Raw genomic sequence first — 17,029 nt, forward strand, 5'->3', positions numbered from 1 at the left:
TTTCTTTTTTCTGCCTTTGTTTCGTGTGCCCGCTACGAAACGAATCGTATCTCACGTATATAATGTATTTCGGAGAAAAGGGAGCTCGCGAGAAAGATTGGGATGTATCAATCTATATAAGGAATGGAAAGGAGGGGAGGGGAGAGAGATAGAGAGAAAGGGTGTTGTTGGTTTTTCCTCCATCCAACTCACTCGGCCTCTGTCTACTCCTATGTACGTACATACATATATACATACATACATACCCAGGTAAGCACATCCATTCCTACCTATTACTACATACCTACCACCAGCCTCGTCGGGGGGGTAAATAATAAATAATACATAATAATAAAGTGCGTGCCAGATGTTGACTGATTGACTGATCCCCGGATCCTGATCCTGATCCTGATCGCGTCAGTCATGTATTACTCCATATTTTACTCCCGTCGATGTCATCGTCATAATATGTAATATGTAGATCCCTCGCTCGCGTGGTTTTAAGCGCCGTAGGATGCCATCCTGTGGTCCACATCATGTCCACATGTTCACGTGTCCACTTGTAGCAAACGTGATGCATGCATACGTCAGATGGAAGTGGGATAAATAAATAAATAAATGGAAGGAAGGACGGAAGGAAGTAAGGGTGGAGGGGTTTTTTGTGTTTGCTTTTCGGATAAGGAATGTATGTATATCATTTATTCATTTGGATTTCTTTCTTTTCTTTCTATGTATATTGTTGTACTGCGTACTCGCTGGCTGCGACGAGAGGACGGTTCTCACTCACACAGTGTGGGCCACATGCACGTGCACATCAGACTCTCGCCGGGTGGTCGATTGCCTCCGTTGGTGACAATAGACATGACATCTTCACTCGACGGTGGTTGATCGCTAACCCGAGCTCTCTACCCCTTCTAGTAATAATTCCAGGTGACTCGTTCTTCTTCCTTCTTCACATCGCCCATCCTAATCCCGTTCGTAAACGTGCTGCTGCTGCCGCCTCCGTCGCTCATCCAATCCGCACGTTCGAAGTCACATACTCCCATTGAAATCAAAATCAAAATAGAAAAAGGCAGGAAGGACGTCGACACGGAGACGGAGAAAGGCCACCACAAGACACAACGCCGTTGCTATGCTCAACCCAAGACCAGCAAAGTATTCACACAAGGTCAAAAGCCCAAGAAGGAACACACACGAAAGGTCAGCCACAGAAAGCGGCCGGGCCGTTTTATATTCTCCCAAATCATCTCCGTTGCTCGGGTGGCACCCACAACTGCGTCCTCCTCTTGTTGCTCCCAGAGCTGTTGTTGGAGTTGCCGGTCGAGTTGGTGGACATGGTCGGACTTCTCGCGTCGGCGGCGCCCGTGTAGAAGTATTCGCCGTCCTGGTAGACGGCGCCGGTGGTGAAGGTCGTGCGGTTCTTGCGACGAGCGTATTTCTGCTCGAGGCGGTAGAGCTCCAGTTCTGTGACAACAAAAGTCAGTTGAGCATTCTACCTTACTTGGAGCAAGACGTAGAGAAGGTGGCGCCCTTACTTGATTGTAGCTTGTCAAAGAGCCCCATCTTCAACGTTTGGTCACTTCCTCCAGCACGTCTGCAAAAGTCGAGCGATTGCAATCCTTTTCGAGGGCACAATGGCGTTCGGGTAGCAGTGAGCCTTCGTGTAAGCTGATCCGCGGCGGCGGCCTTGTTCTGATACAGCTACACCTGCTTTCTATTTCCACAAAGTCTGTTGGGGCCTGGCCCTCGGAGGTCGAATTACTTGGCGCACGTCCGTGCTTCCAGAAGACCGTGAAGAATAGTTTGCGCCTTTGAGATATATATACACGCCCTTTCTTTTGGTCTGGTCCGGATACTTCGGTTCCTGGCCCGGGGAAAGGTTTCGAGGTGAAGGCAAAAATCGCGGATAGCGGGCTCCCCCAATAATGAGGTCCTATGAATGCCCGGTTGCTGCTGGGCGAATGAACTCGGCTGACAACGTCAGATGAGCAGTTTTCTTCGGAGGTTTCGGACTTCTCGCTCACAGTGCGCGCGGCGAGATCGATCGAGCAGGGGGGATGTGTGTATGTGCGTGGGTTGTGTGTGTGCGCGCGGGCGGGATATCGTGAGGAGTACAAGTAGTTGCGCCTGAGTTGCGTTCGTTCGTCTGGATCGTTCTGTGCGGGACACGCAGGGCGGCCTAATGCAAGCTCTTGGGAATTCTGAAACGAGCGGATGGGGAACCAAGCATGCAGGAGAACCGAAGGTTATTGGAGCTGGTTTTCTCGGCGATTGCGGACTGCACAGCAAATGAAGGACACGGAAAGAAAAAGATGCGTCGGCTTAAGGAGTGGACTGGGAGAAGTATGTAGTTGGTCTTGAAGGAGAGAGTGAGTATGTATGTATACACGTGTGTATGAAGAAGAAGGACTAGAGGTGTCTGTCTGGTGCAATGAGCGTCACAGCCAGCATTGTGGCCCGCAAAATTACTACTGCGCACCTGCTGTCCGTGGGCGAAAGGGGAGCTGGAGCTAGCTGGTGGTGCAGTGAGTGAGTGTGGCATTGTGCAATCTCTCCAGCTTTAGTTAAACGTTAGGGCTGCTTGGCCCGTTGGCATCAGCTGTCGACGGTGGCTACTCTAGGCTCCACGCCCGGTCTTAGCGAGTCTGGCTCCCCTGGAGCCCGGGGGGTCCTCGTGCTGCGTAGGTGCGCAATAATGGCTAGGTGGGTAGCATCGTTGCTCCGACATAATACCACGAGTTCTAATTAGCGCCAGAACAGGTTCGTAAAATCGACTACCAAGTTTCTCAGAGGATGGTCCTGACTTGTTTTCTATCTGGTTGATTCATAATCTGTTTGAGCGAGCTGCGAGATTTCTGCCCCTGTACCTTCTATGAGATGGTGATAACATATACATGGTCGCATTCTACTGTAATGAGGTACTTCCTCCCGTCTATCACTTCGTCCCCCCACGGGCTTCCCACGCAGCCACGCCCGTTCGAACTCTGCACCGTCCAAGGATCGGCACTCGGGGGCTTTTCGCTAGACTGCATGGAGTGAGTGGGCGTTCAAGCGTTCTCAGGAAGTGGATCTGGTGCTCAAAGTCTCGACGCCACGTGCGAAAAACGAAATTCGTTGACCCCTGTCCTTGCCTCTGTCCATCGTCTCGCTCCCCTGGCAACCTGATTGACGGCGAGGGTTTTGTCCAAGTGGGCTCCTCTCTCAATAGTCCATCCACCCTCGTCGTCTTGGGCATCAGCACGTCTCGCTTGGTGTTCTCGAAGAAAAGGTTAACGACGACTTCTTTTCTTCCAGAGGCCGCCGTTCCCCTTTTTCTAGCACGCCCTACCTAGATCATCATGCAAGAACGGTGACCTTTCTGCTCTACTCACGCGTCGACCGAGTAGCCCCCCGCGTCTGGCTTTGTGGAGGGACCGAGGGACGCGCTCTCCCTCCCAAAACTCGTCCAAGACAATGTCGTCAATCTAACCGAGATCAAATAATCCAACTTCCGTTCGAGTGACCAAGATGGAGCTCTCGTGCGGTCAAGATCGGGTCTCCTTTTCGTCCATCTGACGCTGTTCTTCCAGCGATCGTTCAAGAGTCATATCTTGCCCGATTGAAACCTCCTGGGCTGCCCAGAGATCGGCATAAAGCCCGTGGCGCGCCAACAGCTCGGCGTGGGTACCTTGTTCAACCACTTGGCCCTCCTTGAGGACGAAGATGATGTCGCTGTCAAAGATGGTGCGGAGTCGATGCGCCACAAAGACGCTAGTCCGGGCCTTTTCTTTCAAAATACTGTTGATATTCTGTAACAGCGTCTGCTCTGTATAAGTATCGAGCGCCGACGTTGCTTCGTCGAAGAACAGAAGAGGGGGATCTTTGAGAATCAGTCGCGCCACAGCAAGCCGCTGCTTCTCCCCGCCCGAGATCATCATGCCCCGTTCGCCGACCATGGTATTCCATCCAGCCGGCAGGCGCTCAATGAGATCGTAGATGTGCGCTCGCTTCGCCGCACTCTTGACTTCATCCAAGGATGCATCGACATTGCCATACCTGATGTTGTGCTCGATCGTGTTGTTGAATAGCGGTGTATCTTGCGGGACCACACCGATACTCCGTCGCAAGCTGTCAAGGCTCACGTCCCTAATGTTTTGTCCGTCAATGAGGATCTTCCCAGAGTCAGCATCATAGAATCGGAAGAGCAGTCGAAGAATAGTCGATTTCCCGCATCCACTGGGACCGACGATGGCGACCTTCTTACCCGCAGGTATCGTCATGCTCAGATTTCGGAGGATCAAACGGTCAGCGTGGTAGCCGAATGTGACATTTTCAAACTTGATCTCGCCGCCTTTGGTCAAAGCCAACGGCCTCGGATTCGCAACCTCTTTGACGGTCACGTTGACTTTTTGCAAGTTGAACAACGTCTCCATATCGAGGAGGGACTGTCGAAGTTCTCGATAGACCGAACCCAAGAAGTTCAGCGGCACTGACAACTGAAAGACAAGTTGATTGACCATGACTAAATCTCCCACCGTCAATGAGCCACTCGCCACCCCATTCGCCGCCATGTACATCATGGCTGCCAGGGCGCTGGAGAAGATCACGTTCTGGCCGGTGTTTAAAAATGCCAACGACGTGGTGACCTTGATGGAGGCATCCTCGTACTTTTTCAAAGCGGCATCGTATCTGTTGACCTCGAATTTCTCATTGTTGAAGTATTTGACCGCCTCGTAGTTGATCAGCGTATCAACGGCCACCGTAGCTCCCTGGTTGTCAGCGGCGTTGGCTTGCTTGCGGAATTTTGTTCTCCATGAGGTCGTAGTAATGGTAAAGGCCGAATATGCGACCATCGTCGCTGCTGTGATCGCGGCGAACTGGGCTCCGTACTGATACGTTAAGATGCCACAAACCAAGGAAATCTCCAGTACAGTCGGGAAAATGTGGAACAACATGGACGTCAACAGAAAGCTAATTCCCTTTGTCCCGCGATCCAGGGCTCTTGTTAATCCACCGGTCTGTCTCGATAGGTGAAAATTCAGGTCCAATCGCAAAAGATGCTGAAAGACGTTGCATGCCACCTTCCGGATGGCCTTCTGAGCCACACTGGCAAAGACAGCATTTCGTAGCTCCTGAAACAACGTGGCGCCGATGCGAGTCGCTCCATATGCCACTATCATCGAGCCTGCCACTGTCCATGCAGTGCCGCCCACAGCCAGAAAATCGATATTCATGGAGTCCACAATATTTTTGAAATAGAAGGGAACATTGACGTTGAGGATCTTGGCCCCAACCAAAAGGCTCAGTGCCGTACCGACTCGTAACTTGGTCCCCCAGTCTCCCTTGGGCCACAGATACTGGACCATTTCCCTCATGATAGCCAGATCAACTTTGCGTTGTTCCCTGTTGGACACTACTTTTTCCGAGAGGAGAGCTCCTTTCTTGGAAGACTCTGGTTCGGCTTTGAGAGTTTCATTTTGTTGCAGGGACTCTGGTTTGGTGACTTCGGTGTTGTCAGTCCGGCTTGGAGGTGCTTCGGCAAACTTCGTTGCTTGCACGGCCTTCTTTGCGCCATCCTCCCGTCTCACGAACGCGGACTGTGAAAAAGCACGGACATGGAGCGGAGGGCAAATCCCGCTCTTGTACGAGGACTTGATTGCAGGTGGTCCAAACGCGTTGTAAAGCTTGCGCTTCCCACAGGGGAGGAGCGGACGTGACAGCATGGTGTGATCCGATTCTATCTTCCACGTAGCAAATGTTGAGGCGTCAACGCCACTCTACCTCCTCCCCTACTTGGACCAGTCGCCAGCACCCGTGATGAGTATCCAAAAGAGTCGAGAACCATATACGTGCAGAAAAGACAGAAATTATGACATGATTGTCGGGTTTAAGACGCCATCGCCCGCTGATGGCCGAGGAAATGCGTCGTGGGCGTCAAGCCCAGACTGCGCTTGGCGTAAAGATACTCCGCCATATGAGTCTCCCCGGTGGAGCATCCGCGCTATAGATGTCAGGCTGAAATGGCAGCCTTGTTCACTCGATACCAGCCTACAGGAGACCTGACATCCACCCCCCCTTTCGTGTTTCTGCGGCATGAAATTCTCGAGACGGTCAACCCTCCTGAAACAAATTTATCAGTAAGTGCTGTCCGTCTGCGTGTCACAAAAAGATGTCGAGAGTATCCTTGAACGGCTTTTTTCGGTCTTTTCCGCCCCAAAGTTCTCTCAGCTGTTGGCCCATTCTTCAGGAGACTTGTTGATCATCAAGCCGGCCATTTCGCGAGAAGGAGCCATCCTACTATTCGCGGGGTGTAGAGAATGGCTGTCCCATGCCCACCGATTTGACAGTTCTGGAGCGAGTCTTCCTTCAAGCATCTGGACAATGTACTTGCCCACCGTAGGTAGAAATTTCCATCCATGGAATGAGCCTCCGGTTGCTAGATAAAGGTGTTCACAAGCGGGATGAGCTGATATTAGGAAATCTTGGGAAGGGGTTATTGCGTCCCTAGGCAAGATGAGAAGGAGTTCAACTCAGAACTCAGGGTTGAAGACTTACCAACAGATACGGCAATCTCGAAAGCCTTTCTGGCTTCCTTTCTCACCAAGAATACCAACGGATACTCTCCGTAGTTCCGATTTCATCCCTTCTGACAATGCCTGCTGTACAATTTCAGAGTCTTGTGGGGGTACCGACATGGACATTTGACCAGAGAATGCTGTTGTGTTCACAAAACTAATGTCACATGTGACCTTGACACGGTTCTCTGCGTCGGGCGGTATGATGGCTCCTGTTCTGTTTAGTAGATCGCTACTATAAAAGCGTCCTGTAAATCACCTTGGGCTTCTCCGCCAGCGTGTAAGAAAACCGGGGTCCCTTGGTGGCGGATTGCTTCATCTGGATCGAGGTCGAGAACGCCAGTCACAAGGCCTGCTGCTGACAGCCGACCGACCGCGTGTAGTTGCGGAACATCAGGGGCGCTTGTTACCAGCATTTTTGCCGTTTCAGCACCGGTTGCCAGAATGATTTTTTCTGCTGAGAAGACCTGACCATCCACGCTCTGGACGCCAACACAACGGCCCTCATCATCAAACATCAAATTGCTGGCTTCCGACTCGATAAGCTGTACACCTGCCGATGCTGCTGCCTGAATCACAGCTGTAAGAGCTTTACCAGCCTCAACCCATCCGCTACTCTCGTTCAAGTATATGTTCTGGAATTTTCCAAATTCAGCTTCAGAAAAGATGCCGCCGTAGCTTGCTTTCAGGTCTTTGACAGACACCATTTGCCATTTCTCCTCAGCTCCAAGGACACTGTAGTTCTGCGTGACGGCTTTGCTGAATCCAGACTCATCGACCCATACTAACCCAGTTTCGTGGTAGTTCTCACTGTAAAGAGGGTTGTTTCTCCATATATCTTTAGCTTCGAGAGCAAGCCTGGCATAAACTATGTCTGTGTAATCGGCTCGAATCACTTTAGTCCAGTCCCACGAGGCACCCTGCCTATGGGGAATCTTCCTATCGATAAGCACAATTGATTTTGAAGGATCGCTCTGTACAAGAGCCAAAGCTGTAGAGGCACCGAAGACGCCGGCTCCAAGGACGATGAAGGAGAAGGATTTGACAGCCATTATGAATAGTAGTCCAGGCTACCAAGGCCGGAGGAATTGTCGAAATGACGGCAGAGCAGTGCTGGAGCTTCAATATATTGTTTCGAGCCCGCAAGGAACGTGTTCGCCGACTCCGGTCCAGATTGGTGAGCTCACTCAAGCACCACCCGCCCCATAGGACAGACGTTTATAATCAGTCAGGTTCTCAAGAAAGAAAATGGGCAACCACTCCTTAGTGGTAGTGGCAACGCAAAATATTTGTGAGGGTAGAAGGTTGAAGGATAATAAGCAACATTGCACTGGGACGTCTTGTACAGTTCACACTACAGCAATCGAAATACTCACGCAGCCAATAAGACGCTACCACGTCCTTGTATCTAGGATCTCTCAGAATTTCGGCACTTGGTGACCTCCTTACCCAATAGTCTCGACGCTGCTGAGCTCCTTGTTCCACAACCGCTGAAACCGAGGCATTTGTAGGTCTTAGCTGTGAGCACTGCTCCCGCCTGGGCTGCAAACCAGGAGTGATGCCGTGCAAGGTTAAGGGGTTGCATCCAATCCCGTCATATATCTGGAAGCGATTGATGTGCTCTGTAATGACATCGATAGCGTGGAACTCGTGATGCGGTTGGGAATGATGGATACATGCGAACAAAGACAGACACTAGCCGGGGAACCATCACACTCGCAGCAAGTTTATCTATCCACAAAACTTTCCCACAAAACCCAGAGGGCGACAATGCCCTAGCAAGACCCATTACTCTTCCCGGCTCCGCGCCAGATCAGCCATAGGCGGAACGTCAACAGCCGCCGTCGACGCTCGCCGCAATATCGTCTCGTCGTCATCCCGGGGCCGGGGCGAAAAGTAAAACTGGACGACGCCGATGATGGCGACGACGGCACAGCTCCACCACGCCCCCGCCGAACCCAGACTGCTGTAGAAGATCCCGACGAGCGGGGGCCCCACCGTTCTGGCGGCCGAGCAGGCCGACATGGCCAACCCGTTCACCTTGCCCAGCACCAGCGGTGACGGCGTAGCGTTCTTCAACAGGATCAAAAAGGTCGGGAAAGAGATGACGCCCGTGAAGCTCTGCACCGCTAGCACAGCGTAGATCCCGGCCCCGGGTTTCGGGAGAAGAGAGACGAACGGCACCACGGTGTGGATGAACGGGCTCAGCAGCGTGACGGACAGGACGGCCTTCCAGACACCCAGTTTTGCCACAAAAATGGGGAAGACGACAGCTTGGAAAAACAAGGACATGATGCTACTAGCGGCGAGGTATGTTCCGACTTCGTGCAGCGTCATGCCGAGCCCTCCCTTCAAGTCAAGTTCGCGGGGAGGTCGTTGCGGGTCGTCGAGGAGGTAGATAGGAAGAACAGACCCAAAGGCCATCGAGTGATACGACATCACCACGAGAGCCACGGTCCACATGATCACGGGCTTGGTGAAGGCCTTGATTTGGTCTGGCTTGATGGTTTGTTCGTCGTCTTCGTCCTCAAAGACGGCTTCGACTTGTGGCCCGACCTTCACCAGCGACTGGAGTGAGCCGATGGACGCCACAGAAGGCCGCCGAAGGTCAAAGGCTGGATCGATGGTGACGGGCATGGATTCCGCGACGTAAGCGAGTCCGCCGGGTCCTGTCGAAAATGCACTGAGCGCCGATTCCCTTCTCTGTCGTTGCCACAGGGGTGTCGTCTCATTGACCGTGTCCGAACTGCTGGTTGTAGATAGTGTGCCTGATGATCGTGACACTGGATTCGTTTCTTCGAGGAAAATGCAGCCCTGGATGATGGCGACGACAATGATCGCCACGGCAACCAGGTTTGGTAAGAGGTAGGGATACTCGCCGAAAATTCCGTCGGGGGAGAAGAGGTGAGGATAGAATCGGGCGGGTTGCGCCGTGAAGCCTCCCAGAGCTGCTCCAGCAATTGATCCGAGACTCCACACGAAGGGCTGAACGGCATATGCGGTGGCTAGGACCAAAATCAGCTTTGAGGAGCCTTCCGATACTCTGTCTTCCCGCAGACTTACGCTCGTGCTCGGGTCTCTTCACCATTTCCGCCACCATAGTTTGCATGACAGCCACGTTCCCGTTCAAGAGCCCGCCGACGACTCTCGCCAGCAGAGCAACCCAGTAGCTCTTGGCAAACCCAAAGATCAGACTCGACAAAGCCACTCCCGCAAGTCCCAGAAGCACGATCGGTTTCCTGCCGTAGCGGTCGGAGATGTGTCCCCAGACCATGGCCGTGCAGGCCTCAGCCATAGCAAAGGCCGAGATCAAGAGGCCAGCGTAGAACGAGGCATTTTCTTCGCCTTTAATGTCGACGACCATCACGAAGGTGTAGGCAGTGATGGAGCAGAAGGCGATGGGCTCGGCGAGGCGGCATAGCGCTGTCTACGTCGTTAGCGGTGGCGTTAGGGGTGATCTAAGGGAGACATGGGTAGACGCACCCAAGACCGTGAGTTGCTGATATGGATATGCATCGTCGTCTCGTGGTGGACGATTAGTCTGTTGCCGGTGCTGGGACATCTCTCCGTCCCTCTCGACTACTCCACACAGATCAAACAGATTTGCTCCTGGGGTCAACGGCGAGGCCCACGAAATCAAAAGACTCTCGCTGACAAAGTAAAGGAAAGGAGAGCAAAGATCGGGATTAAAAATGAAAACAAACCTTTAACGGGAAGAAAATGTGTCTCTTAACTTTTGGTCATGCAACCATCACCCCGTCCAGCCCCAGACGGTGGCGGTGATCTGCGACCCTCTGTTATAATATCAAATGGTACGGCGCTCTCGACCGTAGAATCCGAAAGTGAGGGGAAACTCTCCTCAGAGGCGCCTCCCAGCGTTGCTAGTCCTGGACGGTCCTGCCGGGCAGGGCTGATCCCTAATAAGTACCGCGGGATCGACGTCGGTTTAGCAGATCTTGGGCGACTTCGCATCCCGTATGTGAGTCATGGGCGAACTGGATGCGCCATCCCGTAACGTCGAGCCAGTGGTTGGGAGGAGAAAAGGAGCCAGCAGAGTCTTTTTTAGGCTGATCTTCGGTTGAATGCCCACGCGAAGCGAAACTCTGGGGCCCTGCGGAGTGTCGGAACCGCACTCTACTTGTTGCACAACCATATGTATTGTATGGACCCTACGAGGGGCGGAGTATGTGGATTCGGCATTGCGACGCGGGATGCCGAACAAGAACCTCGATCTTAGTCTGGAGGACATCTTCGAGCGGAGAGACCAATGTCTGCTCGCACCAGTCAGCATCGACGACCTTCACCGCTGGGATGAGAAACATAATCGGAGGGGACATCGACACAATCCCGACCGAGTGTGGTCATGCATGTGACCAGCCGGTTCACTTTCCGTTGGCAAAGACTGACATTGTGATCGTTGTTCATCCGGATAAGGCGAGGGGAGGGAGAAAAGGAGCTTCGCATATTAATGCTTACTGCTTGGGAAACAAGGGATGGCCAGCATAATTTCCCAGTGTTCGGTGCCATTCCCTGCTCCTAGCTGATGACAAGTGCTCACGAGAAGGTATGCTCAGTATATGGTAAATAGCTTCAACAGCAATCATTTTGAGTCGAACACGAGAGCTCTTGCGTTCACTATGTACAGCCTGTAGCAGAGACACCCGTCAAATGTCCCCAAATCGAAGCATATCTCAGAAGAAAAAGACCCATTTTGCCCAGTGACGCTGTGCTATACTAGTCAGGGTAGATCAGACCAGGACCAAAGAGGGTCTTGTTCGCAACCTCATTGGCATTCGCAAACGGTCCGGTCGAATTGACGACAGCTGCAATCGTCAGGCCATTCATTGAATTCTGGCTGAATGGGAAGTTGGCTGAGAAAGTGGTCACGCCGTTGCTGGTCGCCGGGCTGACGATTGTCTCAACGATGGGCAGGTTCTGTTGATTGAGGTACACAAGGCTGAGGCCTTCGGTCGAATCTGCCTGGATGCTGAAGCTGAGAACTTGGTCGACAGCTTGAATGTTCGTGGTCAAGACGTTCAGAGTGCCAAAAATGGGTACATCAATGGTGTTGTCGTTGGGACAGGTGCCAGGCACAATGAAGTTCTGCTGAAGTGACGAGTACGCAAACTCACGGGTTGACTGGGTCAGGAACGGGAGCTCGGAGGGGACAAGGTCATCAGGTAGCGTGCGGTAAATGCCTTGCTGTGCTCCTTCCTGGCCAGCCACAGAAACAATGCCACGGATGACTGCCGAGTCCCCGTTCTGCCCAAGTCGGACTGCGACGTCTTGAAGGGTGCTGATGACCACAGCGGTGAAGTTCGCAGCAATGTGGAGGGCGCTTTTGAGGTCGGTTGCCGGAGACTTAAAGACACAAGGCTGAATCTGGGAAACATTAAAGTGTTGTAGAACCCCGCCGGCATTGATGGCATGCCACTGCTCTTGACCCTGGATGACCGTCAACTTCTCAATGAGGTCTTGCTTCAACGATGGGTCGCTGATCTCGAAGCCGGGGACGTTGTTGGTGATGTTGAGCAGCAACTGAGTGAAGTAATAGACTTCAAAAGTCTCTTGGATCTGAACAACCTTGAAGCTGCGCAGGTCATCAGCGGCCAGGGATGGTGGAGGCGGTGCGTTCGATATAGAGCCATGGGCTTGCACCGTGAGTTCTTGGAAAGCTGGTGTGCCTCTTGTTACGTTTGGGAACCCATTTGACAGCGGGAACACGACCGGTGCGTTTGGTCCATTTGCGCCGACAGCAAACTGAACGGGGGTGGAAGACGGATGTGCCGGGGCAGCATCGATAACAGGAGCAGCTTGGGCCGGGAGGACGAAAGCCAAACATCCAAAAGCTGAACCAATGATCTGTCGAGTGCAACGCATGTTGATCGTTTGTTGTTATTTCAGCGATCTTCTGGTAGCAACGCGAGAAGTAAAGGTCTATAGATGTTGCAAAGGACGTGCTTCAATCGTGACAGTCGGGCCTTTTATAGCATAATGACCTTGTGACAAGGGCTCCAACACCGCCATGGCACACGGAATCGTTCGTATAAGAGAGGATTACCGGAAGGTGTCTCAGATTCTGAGCCGCTTGTGCATGACGCCACGAAGGTGAACACAACCATGATGGGCTTGTGTCGGAGAGTAGGCGCTCAGAACTCTAACGTCGTTCATCATTGTTGAGACTCACAGGTTCCTGTCCTCGACCTACCTGGATCTTTGGTAGTAACCCGCGAAGTTGAACCAAGACGAAGCATAGATTCCCGGGGATACTCCGTTTCGAAGGCCCCTTTAGGTATGTCGTAAACCATTCCTAATCCACGGTAGAATAGCGACATCATTTCGGTAACCTCATCTTTGCTTCTTGGGGTCGTAGCTTCCCACGTGTGTGGAACATCGATGGAAGAGAAGACCCGTAGCTGAAAATAGACAATCCTGCCCGGGTATCTCAACTAATCTGAGGAGATCATCCGAGGTCATCGTGTCTTGGTGCATCAGTGACGATGGAATAGCAAAAACTTTAAAAGTCACACGCTTTTGAGTGCTGTATCTCCATTTCCAGAGTGGTCGTGTTGTGGGGTATTATCATTCCGACTCAAGGTTAGTAGACGTCGCTAGGCCACACACGTTCCACACGCGGTTGGAAGCGGCCACCAGGAAGCACAGCCTCGAAAGTTCGGAAGTGCGGAGGCATGGAATTTGGCCGTATCTGACGAGACTTGAATGGCGTAGATGAAGGAAGGTGGTAAGCTAAAGACAGTCAGCCTCGTGTGGTGTTCGACTCTTCCCTAGCGCGGCCTTGGCATATTTGTCTAATTTTGAACTGGAGCTTGCAGCTTCCATTACCCGTCTTGGCAGCTTGAAACCGCATCTTCTAAAGCACTCACAATCCAATAACTCAGTCTCCAGCGCCAGGTTGCCGGATCCCTGGAGCCAGGATGCCCCCCATTGCCGCTCAGAGCCTACGACGGCTGAGCAAGTTTCCTCGGAAATGGGCATATCCAGCGCATTTGGTCGGTGGACGGAGAGTCGGCGGCTACAAGTACATTTCGGTGCAAGCGACGCCCGCGACCGACACAAGCAGAATCAACGTGGCGAGTAGATCGTTGTCCGCTGCAACGCCGGGTCAGATATACACCTTGCTGCGAGGGAGCGCCTACTAACTGTTTTCAGACGCCTCATTCGAAGTCATTGGAAGTCCGTACTCGCTCCTTTCCGTTACGCTGTCTCCTTCTCAAGAGCTGTATACCCGTCGGGGAACCCTTGTGGCCTTTGCTGGAGATCCCAATGGGACTGTGTCGACCTTGCGAATCCTTAACCCCGTCCGTCGCGCCTTGATCGGGATACCATTCTTGTATCAAAAAATCACTTCCACGTCCCCTGCCAATGCTCTGATTGCGACGAGGTCACCGATGACCACATTTGCCATTCTGCAGCTGGATGGCACGATGGACTGGAAACTGGCTCAGAGAAAAGCGCTCCTGGCTTGGACCGGGAGCACGCTCACTGTGAAGCCGAGCATAAATTCGAGATTTTCTCTCGCATACTGGGGAAGTTCCAATGTCACTGGAAGAGGACTGCTAGCTCTCGCAGGTCAGGGCCAAGTCTACTCTGTTGACCTTGCAGAAGGGGAGACATATCTTGTTCATCCTTCCAACGTACTCGCCTACAGCTCATCATCGCCGTCTCCAGCACCTCTGCCCTTTCGATTCAAGTCATCCAGTGCCCGATTCCAAATACCTCTTCAGCTCGGCAACTTCTTTCCTTCGTCGAAATTTGTCGAGACCCTGAAGACCAGCAGCACTTACAAAGTTGTTGCCAATATACTGTACAGAATCCGCACATGGAGCCGGCGGACCATCTGGGGGGACCGATTGTTTCTCCAGTTTAGCGGCCCCACGACGCTCCTCATCCAAAGCCGAGCTGCGAGGGTAAATGATGTCTTGACAACACAGGAAGTGAACGAGATTGCGGATGCACCTGCAGGGGCTGTTCAGGAGGCTATCTCTAATATCCGCTCCACAAACCTTGAATTGTCCAAATCAGATTCTACCGTGCCTGCTCCACCGAGGCTGTCGGTGGCAAGTGTCAGTCGCGATGGCAAGGTCACCTTTGATACCGCGCAGAGCTCTGATCAGAAAAATTGATAGACCAGAGTCCCTCGACCAGAGTCCCTCGACCAGAGTCCCTCGACCAGAGTCCCTCGACCAGAGTCCCTCGACCAGAGTCCCTTGTGGACAAGATGTACAATATCATGATACCAACCCTGACTGACATTCACCGTGCTCCATTCCACTGGCCGTTCGATCGTCATGTTGAGAAGTTTCGGAGGTTTCGTTCCAGAACTCGTCGGACGTAGGAATATTGCCGTCTGGTAAAACATCAAGGATAAAGGACTTACTTCCTCACCGTCGCGAATTTACACCTCCCTTAGTCTCAGTATTATGGAGACTACCATGTACTTCACCCTCGGGGGTGGTAGTGATCTGCAACGTGCATAGATCTACAGCCTCCACTCCATTGTTTGATCTATTGTTTGTTGAACCTGCTCGTCCTTCAATATCGAGACGGTCGGCAGTATCCTGCATTCAACGTATTGTACAGCGTCCAAGAGCGAGTCCGCATTGCCTGTATTCGATCTTCTGCACCCACAACCTCCACCCAGTGGTGCTTTCAAGTGGAAGATCTCTAGCCCTCAAAGAACTTGTCTCCTTGCGTCTAAATTTTCCATTCGATTCTCTGAACACCTCCCCCCTCTCCGTGTGCCCTGGTCACATTTGATAATGCCCCTCCACTCGCCATGTCTCGGTCTGCTCTGCGATTTGCTTGGTGGACGTTGGGTACGGCTCAATGCAAATTAGCCCCAGAGAGCTTGTGACCACGGAAACTTTAGGAGCGAAACAGGGCACACGGCGCCTCCCTTATGGGCATGGTACTTGCAAGGGTCAAGTCCGGGTCGGATGAAGCGTCCTCCGAACCTGGGCGAAAAGACAGAGAAGGCGAAGATTGCGTGGGGGAAGTCGGGCCTTGATAGCAGTTGACTGACTTCTGGCGAGGTCTCGTTCTTGAAGTACGTGTTCGGATTTTCTTCCAGATGCCACACAAACTGGTCGATCACCAATCTGCACAGGGCGCTTTCGTGGTTGGCATTGGCCGATACCCAAGAGACATGGTCGAAGCTGAACCCATGAAAATCCCAGTGGTCGATGAGCTTGTTGATCAGCCAGTTGTGCCACGACGGTACGCCGAACTTGTCTGCCAGCGCCCAGCATGTCATGATCATCGTCGGTTCAGCATCTTTCATCTGCGAATCATTGCCTGCATAAACCCAGGAGACAAATTGTTCAAAGGCTTCAGGCTGGTCTTCGGGCAGGGAAACTTGGTGTGTTTGCGACTCGATCATGCCGGAAGCGAACATTTTCTCGAAGAACGAGGATTCTTTGATCAACACAGCCTTGTGTATTCTGTACACCGCCTTCTCCTTGCCGACTGATATGGTGATGATAGGGGAAGCCGCAAAGCTGGAAAAGAGTCAGCATCGCAGTGGAAGGAAAAAGGGAAACTAAAGGTACTGGAACTGACTTTTGCGACTTAACTTCTTCCACACCCGTCATTGAGGCGTCTCTTAGACGAGCAGCATCCGAAAGCAAGAAGTATTTGCGACGGAAGGCTGATGTCGTGACTTTGTTCAGGTCCATGATGTGAATTTCAGGGGAACAGCGCGAGTTAAAATTTAGCACGCAGCAGTGAATTCAAGGGAGAACAAAGAAGGGAATAATCTGGCATAGAACCAGAAAGACAGAGGTGTGGATGATGTACCTTACCGCGTAGTGCTCCTTTGTTCCTGTGACAAAGGATTGCATTCATTTCTTGGTTGTTCATTCTCAGATCCGTCACTCAGGGCACTTACTGTCAATAATCCAATCCACGGATACTATCGTAAAGTAAGCAGGGACAGGACGCGAATCTGGCAAAGAAACGAGCAACTGTGATGCCTCAGGTAGAATTTGGACATCACCGTCCCGTATTCTCCCACGTGGAAGAAAGACGTAGAAGGAACACGGGAGCAAATGGGGCGAGTCGAAGCCACATAATCTTATGTTAGCCTAGTCACCTCGTTCGTTGCCGTGTCATGGTCGTGGACATCCTGATATCTCTCGATCTAATGTCTCGGCGACTCTTTGAGCATTGATGAGTCTTTGCCACTGGCCATGCTCTTAACGTTAATTGTCATTCTGAGGCAACGTCCACCGCAGATATTGGGCGGAGAAGCGAGTTGCCTCAGATGAGGCAGTGTCGGGATGAGTTATCTGCAGCGGGGACTGAGGGTCTAAGATCACTGTGAAAGAAACCAAGAAAGAAAATCCCGCCTCATATTGAAAGAAGGTTGTCAAGAAGCCAGCAGTACATTCAACGCTGTTGTAATTGATTGTATACTAATGCCTCACAGCTCAAGATAGTCCAAGGTGTGAATGTCCTGGTCTATCCCCTGATGCATC

General features: G+C 52.1%; 7 protein-coding genes across 7 annotated transcripts; 1 reads left to right on the plus strand and 6 right to left on the minus strand.

Annotated features, from left to right (window-relative positions):
- Nucleotides 1–1,222: 1,222 nt before the first annotated feature.
- On the minus strand, nucleotides 1,223–1,542 carry AYL99_07621 (hypothetical protein; the record flags this gene model as incomplete). The annotated part of the gene is made up of 2 exons (XM_018839130.1): nucleotides 1,223–1,443; nucleotides 1,515–1,542. The coding sequence occupies 2 exons, from the start codon at nucleotides 1,540–1,542 to the stop codon at nucleotides 1,223–1,225; spliced, it is 249 nt and encodes an 82-aa protein (XP_018691898.1).
- A 1,961-nt stretch (nucleotides 1,543–3,503) lies between these two features.
- Nucleotides 3,504–5,681, minus strand: AYL99_07622 (iron-sulfur clusters transporter atm1, mitochondrial; the record flags this gene model as incomplete). Its single annotated transcript, XM_018839131.1, has 1 exon — nucleotides 3,504–5,681. One exon carries the CDS (start codon nucleotides 5,679–5,681, stop codon nucleotides 3,504–3,506), a length of 2,178 nt encoding a protein of 725 aa, XP_018691899.1.
- Nucleotides 5,682–6,754: 1,073 nt separating this feature from the next.
- AYL99_07623 (hypothetical protein) lies at nucleotides 6,755–7,585 on the minus strand (the record flags this gene model as incomplete). The annotated part of the gene is made up of 1 exon (XM_018839132.1): nucleotides 6,755–7,585. One exon carries the CDS (start codon nucleotides 7,583–7,585, stop codon nucleotides 6,755–6,757), a length of 831 nt encoding a protein of 276 aa, XP_018691900.1.
- A 736-nt stretch (nucleotides 7,586–8,321) lies between these two features.
- Nucleotides 8,322–10,095, minus strand: AYL99_07624 (hypothetical protein; the record flags this gene model as incomplete). The annotated part of the gene is made up of 3 exons (XM_018839133.1): nucleotides 8,322–9,538; nucleotides 9,597–9,956; nucleotides 10,017–10,095. 3 exons carry the CDS (start codon nucleotides 10,093–10,095, stop codon nucleotides 8,322–8,324), a joined length of 1,656 nt encoding a protein of 551 aa, XP_018691901.1.
- Nucleotides 10,096–11,267: 1,172 nt separating this feature from the next.
- On the minus strand, nucleotides 11,268–12,413 carry AYL99_07625 (hypothetical protein; the record flags this gene model as incomplete). Its single annotated transcript, XM_018839134.1, has 1 exon — nucleotides 11,268–12,413. One exon carries the CDS (start codon nucleotides 12,411–12,413, stop codon nucleotides 11,268–11,270), a length of 1,146 nt encoding a protein of 381 aa, XP_018691902.1.
- Nucleotides 12,414–13,468: 1,055 nt separating this feature from the next.
- Nucleotides 13,469–14,677, plus strand: AYL99_07626 (hypothetical protein; the record flags this gene model as incomplete). Its single annotated transcript, XM_018839135.1, has 2 exons — nucleotides 13,469–13,655; nucleotides 13,704–14,677. The coding sequence occupies 2 exons, from the start codon at nucleotides 13,469–13,471 to the stop codon at nucleotides 14,675–14,677; spliced, it is 1,161 nt and encodes a 386-aa protein (XP_018691903.1).
- Nucleotides 14,678–15,387: 710 nt separating this feature from the next.
- On the minus strand, nucleotides 15,388–16,228 carry AYL99_07627 (hypothetical protein; the record flags this gene model as incomplete). The annotated part of the gene is made up of 2 exons (XM_018839136.1): nucleotides 15,388–16,051; nucleotides 16,113–16,228. 2 exons carry the CDS (start codon nucleotides 16,226–16,228, stop codon nucleotides 15,388–15,390), a joined length of 780 nt encoding a protein of 259 aa, XP_018691904.1.
- Between the last annotated feature and the right edge of the window lie 801 nt (nucleotides 16,229–17,029).

This window comes from Fonsecaea erecta (assembly GCF_001651985.1).
Source record: "Fonsecaea erecta strain CBS 125763 chromosome Unknown Scaff6, whole genome shotgun sequence".
Taxonomy (NCBI): Eukaryota; Fungi; Ascomycota; class Eurotiomycetes; order Chaetothyriales; family Herpotrichiellaceae; genus Fonsecaea; species Fonsecaea erecta.